At 52.0% G+C, this 7636-nt stretch overlaps 1 protein-coding gene across 1 annotated transcript; it reads right to left on the minus strand.

Moving 5' to 3' along the window:
* Nucleotides 1–2195: 2195 nt before the first annotated feature.
* Nucleotides 2196–4617, minus strand: FFAR3 (free fatty acid receptor 3). The gene is made up of 2 exons (XM_053605877.1): nt 4400–4617; nt 2196–4142 (listed from the first exon to the last, which is right to left on the minus strand). Exon 2 carries the CDS (start codon nt 4129–4131, stop codon nt 3157–3159), a length of 975 nt encoding a protein of 324 aa, XP_053461852.1. The 5' UTR covers nt 4132–4142; nt 4400–4617; the 3' UTR covers nt 2196–3156.
* Nucleotides 4618–7636: the final 3019 nt, after the last annotated feature.

The raw sequence follows: 7636 nt of genomic DNA on the forward strand, positions 1-7636 counted from the left end.
TTTGAAATCATGTTGGGAAGAAAAGAACCTCCCGCCTCCCCCGTCCTGCCTGGCAGAGCTGAGTCTCTCTGACACAGAGAACAGCCTTGATTTTCAACCCACCAGGGCTTCAGATGAGGAATTTTCAGATACAGAATTTTACCTGTATCTTAATTTTGTGTTTTCCAAAGAAACAGGACACTTAGTGGTCTTCTCAGCCCAGGCCTGATAATGACCCTTAACACACACCCCAGCTTTGCTTGGAGCCTGTCAAACGCTGCTTCATTTAAATTTTACTCCACCTCGACCTCAAATTCTACAATAACCATGCCTCTTCCCTGCCCCGCACTTCTTCCGGAGGGTAGTCGCCCCAGCTGCAGCAAGGCAATAAACCTAATTTTGTTGGCCTGCAGTTATATAAGACAGGCTGTATCACTGTGCTGATTAGACCATTTCTCTAGCTCATGTATTCTCTGCAGGAATAATATTGCTCCCCAAAAGTTGAAAAGTAGTTCTCGGAAGCAAAAAAAAAAAAAATCTTACGGTGGTTTATGATCTTCCAAAGGGCTACAACCGGTAAACAGCGTATTTGCTGCATTAACATTTTATAATTTCATAAGCAGGGAGAAGAAGGTGCTAAATAGGAAAGAAATTGTCCTAAGAGGCTCCTTAAGAGGACAATGGTGTGAAACCTTCGAGACGCTGTGCTTTAGCTAATACCGAGTCGTTCTTGGTGTCACTGTGAGTCAGCAGCTCAGCTGGCTCTTGTTTGCCACTAGACTGTGGGGTCTTTTAGTCTGTGTCGGGGGCTCCAACCTGGTTTGACCCCTCCAGCACCCCTAGCATGTCCACTCTCGTCTGCCATTCCCTGAGACTGGCACCTGCTTGCTGTGCCTTACAGTGACTCCCACCCCACCTAGATGGCCCAGGGCAGAAGTCCCAGAAGACCTTTCCACTTCTGTCCTCTGAAAGCCCCGTCCCTTGGCTTCTGAGAGCTGTGGCAAATGCCCAACACCCCCCGTCACCACCACCTAGACGATTGCCCCAAACTCTGGTGATTTTTCATCCTCCCCACACCTAGTCTTTTGCTCATGAGGAGTGAGGTGGGCTGTTGCCAGGTGAGGGGTGGCCACAGCGACACCAGGCAAGCTGCCTCCCATTCCTCCTTAAGACCCTGGGGAGGAGTCAGACTCCCATTCTCCCCGGCTCTTTTATAATGTGGGGTTTTTAGCCCCTCTTTGTTCTCGGCCTTGGGCCTATGGTATCAATTCTGGAGTGGCAGGGTTCCACAGCTCCTCTGTCCCCTCTCTGAGCCATACAGAGCCACGTTTACATCCGTCTCAGCACCCACCAGGCTGAGTGCCTTGAGATGTACAGATGAGCTGTGGGACAGAGAGACAGCTCGTGCCTTTATCTCTCCGCAGGGACAATGTTTCTCTCCTTCTGCCCCAAACCCAATTAGTCCCTCATCTAACGGCCAGCCCTCATCTGCCAGCAGCCTTGACCCCAGGAGGAAGCAGGTGTTGACAGACTCTAGTGTCACACTCCCTGAAGTTCAATACATGTTTTGAAACAAAAGTGACTGAGAGCATCCCTGGTGGCCTTGCCGGGAGGTCAGCCCCTGATCTGCTGACTCTCACAGACCACCCCTCGGGGGAAAGGAAAATGTACATAAGTACATTTCAGTGGAGATTGCTCTTTTTTCTTTTTCCACTCCGTCACCTGGGTGGAGTGCCGTGTCAGCACAGCTCACAGCAACCTCAAACTCTTGGGCTCAACCAATCCTCCTGCTCAGCCTCCCAGTAGCTGGGACTATAGGGGCACCTGCCACGATGCCCGGCTAGTTTCTCTGGTTTTAATAGAGACCAGATCTCACTCTTGCTCAGGCTAATCTCGAACTCCTGAGCTCAAGCAATTCCCCCCCAACCGCAGCCTTTCAGAGTGCTAGGATTGCAGGCGTGAGCCACCATGCCTGGCCAGAAGTTACTCTTAAGAACACCCATCTCTTTGTAGTAAATTGAAGTCAACTGCTCCTGCTAATTATTTTTTTCTAGAGCGTTTCTTTACTGGAAAAAGGGTATACCAGTACAGAGAGTCAGTCTGCTTCGCATTCCGTGCTGTTGTTCATGGTGGATTGTGGGCTGTGTTTACACCTGTTCTGCTCAGACAGCTTCATCTGACTTGGGACAGTTTTGGGGCCAGATCACTACAGATGACACACAGTTGAAGGCAAATCAGCACGGGGGGTTAGGGGCACAGGCTTTGGAGTCAACTAACTCCAGCTTCCAGTCCTGCCCCTAATCACTTACTTGCTATGAGATCCTAGGTAAGAGACTGGGCCATTCCTGGGTCTGTAAAGTAAGGATAATGACAGCACCTTCCACGTGGTTATTGACAGGAAGAAGGAGAGGGTATGTCAGGCCACATTGGGCAGATTAGCTATTATTTTTATCCCTGCCACCCAGATCCCCTCCCCACCTCTAGACATTTAGTAATTTAGTTCTTCAGAGTCTGGGTGTTTTATCCTTGTGTCCACTAGTCCCACCTGACCCACTGTACTGTAAAAAAAAACAAAAACAAAAACGGAAAGACCATTCTCTTTTACTTGCTTCTGAATTTATTGGATCATTTTCCTTCTGCCATTGTTCATAAATGTCTCTGATGATCTGAGTGTACTGAGCAACGGAAAATTTCTGGGAAAGCCTGTGCCAGAGCAGAGCACACCCTCGGCCCAGAGTCCTGTCTTCTCCACTCCTCGCCTGCCAGGAGAAGCAGCTCTGAACGGTGGACTTCTCCCCTCTACTTCTCCCCTCTCCCGTCCCAAGCCACTGGGAAGCTCCCTTAGACCTGGGGTGCTGCTTTTAATGGCCCCTTTGCCCAGAAAAGCACAGGAGCCGTGGGGACCTCAATTTCCTCCAGAACATCCTTTGCCCTGACTTCTTCTCCCAGAGCTGAATCCACAGCATGTGGATGAATAGGAGGGGAAGTGAGATGAAAGGTTGGGCCTTCGTGCACACCCCCATAGGAAGGCTGGGTGCCTGCTCTGATCCCAGGCCCTGCACACCAAAGTCCTGCCTGAGGAGCTGCCCTGGGGATTTTACCCCAGTGCCACCTTCCTGCCCCAGAGGACATGGCTTTCAGCTCAGGCTATTGGCTGACAAGAGCCCACTGCTCTGTCTATGCTGGGCAGTCCTGCCCCTGCCTCTCGCCTTCATTCTGGACCTTCAGCTCCACGCTGCCCTCCGGCTGCCAAGGGCCCCACAGCCTGCTCAGCCGCTTCAGCAGCTCCTGGAAGTCTGCTTGGAACCCCGAGGAGGAGAAGTAGTAGACCAGGGGGTCGACGCAGGAGTTCAGTGTGCTGAGCAGCAGCACATAGCTCCTCCACGCCGGGCTCTTGCCCTGGACGTAGCCCACGACGTGGGACACGTTGTAGGGCCCAAAGCAGACGAGGAAGTTGAGCAGCGTGGCCGCCACGAGCCCAGACACCCGCTTCCGCCGGTGTTGGCTGGCCCCCCTGCTGAGGATCCACACCAGTCGGCTGTAGCAGTAGCTGGTGATGAGCAGGGGCACCCCAAAAAGGACCACGGCCATCTCTAGCCGGACGGGCAGGAGGATGTTCAGCTGGTCCTCCTGGAATTCCAGGTAGCAGGTGCCATTGCTACCCTGGCTGTGGGAGGAGAATCTTGAGAGTTCGATGACGTAGACCACACTGCAGTGAGCGGCAGCCAGCAGCCAGCAGGCGCCGCTGACCAGCCCGGCCTGGCCTGGCCTCGGCCGGGCCGTGTACCACAGAGGGTAGGCCACGCTCAGGAAGCGCTCAATGCTGACAGCCATCAGGAAGAGGGAAGTGAGGTAGATGGTGGTGAAGAAGAGAAACCCGGAGAGGGGGCAGAGGATGAAAGGCAGGGACCAGCGCATGCCGTGTGCCGCCTCCACCATGCGGAACGGCAGGAAGAGCAGCAGAAGCAGGTCCGAGAGCGTGAGGTTGAGCAGCAGCACGTCCACGGCCACCGCGCGGCGCCGCAGCTTGCCCACAAAGATCACCAGGGCCACCAGGTTGAGGGGGAGCCCCACGAGGAAGGTGAAGAGGTACACGGAGAAGTAGAGCCAGTGATTGCCGGGGAAGAAGGACCAGTCCAGGCTCGTACCCATGGTTGGGGCCACTGATGAGAGAGAGGGCAAGACAGAGCCAGACAGAAGTGGAGATGACAGTGGGGCGGGGTCTTCCCCACCCCTCACTAGCAGCAGCTCCTCAGCCATCTTCAGGACACCGTCACCACCATCTCCCCCACCCCTCACGCCCACAGATGCTTTCTGCAGCAGACTCAGCCTGCCTGTCTCCGGGATCGTGCCCTGTCTCCTGTCTTTCCCCCCCCCCCCTGCAAAGCAGGCACCAAGGGGCTCCCTCGCCAGCGCTCACCTGCTCATCTGAGAACCCCAGTGCTCTGGCGCACAGCACCTTGCCGTCTGCTGCAGGACGAGCGTGGCCAGCTATTTATCTGGCAGAACTGATAAGACCTGGCAGTGCCCATGACGTCACTCACTGTTGGACAACAGCACAAAAGATGCCTTGAGCTCCGTTACCAGGGCCGCATCAGCATGCAAAGAGAGGAGCAAATTCCACAACTGCGGCCTCGGGCCTCAGAGCACCCCCCCCCCCCAGCAGGCCTGGTAGACTTGTCTTCCCCTCCCCGCTCCTGCACTTGAATTTTGTCTGCTTCTCTGGAATGGAACTTATCCAGTTTGCCTTGTAAGGGCAGGAAGTGTGACGCAGTGCTGGAGAGCCGGGCTGTGGAAGAGGCCTGGGCTCCATGTGGCTCTGATTCATACTGATTTTGTGATTTGGGGAAGCAACTTAAACTGTGTCTCTGCTTTCTTACCTGTAAAACAGGGACGACTGCAGTGCAAGTCTCACAGATTAAAGTGACAATACACACAGGTCAAAATCTATGTGCCAGTGGGTTCAAACCCTAATACTACATGTCAAATGCTTGGAGCAAAGCGTGGCACGTGGGAGTGAGCCCTCAGCAGGTGCTGGCCGCCGTCATCCCCGTCACTGGTGTGGGCTTGTCTCTGGGGAGAGGGTACCTATAATAACGATGATAATGACGATGACTGTGGTGGTGGTGGTGATAGAAGCTCTCTTTCAGTGAGCGCAATCCATAGCAGACACTGCTGCTCAGGGTGTCACCATTATGTCACGAAGTCCTTCTGCGTCACTGTGGGGAAGGGACTTGCCCCAGGTGATGCAGCTTGTTAAGTGTCACCACCAGGGTTCAAACCCAAGCTCTGTCCAGCTTCAGAGATAATCTATTTGTTCATTCAAATATTTATGAACCACAATGAGATACCATTTCTCACCCTTTAGAATAACTATAAGCAAGGGCTGGGTGTGGTGGCTCGGGCCTGTAATCCTAGCACGCTGGGACGCCCAGGCAGGCTGATTGCCTGAGCTCATGGGTTCGAGACCAGCTTGAGCAAGAGCAAGACCCTGTCTTTACTAAGAAATAGAAAAACCCAGCCAGGCATCGTAGTGGGTACCTGTAGTCCCAGCCACTTGGGAGGCTGAGGCAAGAGGATCTCTTGAACCCAAGAGTTTGAGGTTGCTCTGAGTTATGGTAATGCTATAGCACTCTACCCAGAGTAAGACTTTGTCTCAAAAAAAAAAAGAATGACTCTAAGCAAAAAGTCAGGTGATACTAAGTGCTGGCCCAGACATGGAGAAAGGGGAACCTTCATTTGTTAATGGTGAGAATGTAAAATGGGGCAGCTACTGTGGACAGCAGTTTGGCAGTTTCTTAGAAAGTTAAATATAATTTACCATGTGACCCAGCAACGCTGCTATAGGTTGTTTCCTTAAGAGAAATGAAAACGTGTCCACATAAAGACTTGCTCACAAATGTTCATAACAGCATTAGTCCTAATAATCAAAGTGGTGGTCTGTTAGCCAGGGAAGAGGTAAACAAAGGTGGAGCACCCATGCGGTGGAGCCTATTCGGCAAGAAAAAGGAGTGAATTGTCCATACGTACCCTGCCATAGATGGACCTCAAAAACTCCATCGTAAGGAACACGCCAGGCAGGGAAGATAAATGCTACGTGATTCCACTCACATGCAATGTCCAGAAGGCAAATTTATAGAGACAGACAGTAGATTAGTGACTGTCTGGGCAGTGGGGGTGGAAATAGAGATTGCGTGTACATGAGTATGAGAGATCTTGCTTCTAAAAGTGGATTATGGTAATGAGGGCACATCTCAGTAAATTTACTAAAAATCATTGACTTGTTTGTTTAACATGGGTGAACTGTACGATATGAAAATTAAATCTCAAGTTGCTGAAAGTACAATGGTGAGCAAAACAACGTTTGCTGTCGTGGGGCTCCTCTTTGGTGGTGGTGGGGCTTAGGGGCTGGAGTAGGGGGAGGTAATGCAGACTTCAACACGGAATTGGGAAAGAGCCCCTGGAGAGAACATGACAGACGGAGGGAATGGCAGACACAAGGGCTGCTTCCCCCACTGGGGTAACCGTGAAGGTTTAGGGCTCAAGGGGCTAGAGGAGGCTGGGGTGGATCACACTGGGTCTCACGGGCTTTAGGGAGGGACTGGGTTCTCCCCTACACGGGAGGAGGGAGAAGTAAGCAGGCAAGGTGGCCCAGGACCCACAGGCGTGCCAGACCTGTGGAAATAGAGAGTGGTCCCTGGCACCATGGTGTGGGTGTGGGGAGGTAGAGGGAGGCAATGGGGCTTCCTGGGCTTGGAGGTTGGGCTTTGACAGAAATTCTCTGGTGTCACCACTGTGTGGGGGCTGAGCTTTTTTCTGGCAACCACAGAAAATTACTTAACTTCTCTGCCCTGTTTCCATATTTATAAAAGGAAAGGAATGGAATTTTCTTTGGAAGGCTATTGGGAGCGTTCATTCAGCAAACATTTACTGAGTACCTACTATGTGCCAGTCTCTCTTCTAGGTGCTGAGGATACCTCAGGAAATAAAAGAAGCCTTCCTGCACTTGTTGACAACTGAGCGTGAACAGAGACCATTTGGGTAAACCGGTTTGTGCACCAGCCACGTAGCTGCCACTTGCTGTGCTCCTGTACGTATATGCACAACATTATTGTCATTAGACACACAAGTCTGATCCCTACACCTCGGCTCAGCAGAGCACACGCCCAGGTGTCCGTCTCGTTCACGGCCACTGTCCTCTGCCCTCCCTCTCATGGATTTTTGGTGCTACCCTTCACCTTTTGCAAAATGGACCACAAATATAGGCATTAACCCCAACACCCCATTTTCCAAATATTCCCCAGGCCTTGAGATCTTGCTTGGAAGGATTGTAGCCTGTGTCTACCTCTTTCTTGCAGTAGGGCCACAGGCTAAGACACAATGGCAGCCCTTGTGTCTGCCATTCCCTCCGTCTGTCATGTTCTCTCCAGGGGCTCTTTCCCAATTCCGTGTTGAAGTCTGCATTACCTCCCCCTACTCCAGCCCCTAAGCCCCACCACCACCAAAGAGGAGCCCCACGACAGCAAACGTTGTTTTGCTCACCATTGTACTTTCAGCAACTTGAGATTTAATTTTCATATCGTACAGTTCACCCATGTTAAACAAACAAGTCAATGATTTTTAGTAAATTTACTGAGATGTGCCCTCATTACCATAA

This window comes from Nycticebus coucang, chromosome 10 (assembly GCF_027406575.1).
Source record: "Nycticebus coucang isolate mNycCou1 chromosome 10, mNycCou1.pri, whole genome shotgun sequence".
Taxonomy (NCBI): Eukaryota; Metazoa; Chordata; class Mammalia; order Primates; family Lorisidae; genus Nycticebus; species Nycticebus coucang.

What these genes read in the sequence shown, in the direction of transcription:
- FFAR3 (XM_053605877.1), bottom strand. Translation starts at nt 4,131, where the DNA reads ATGGGTACGAGCCTGGACTGGTCCTTCTTCCCCGGCAATCACTGGCTC.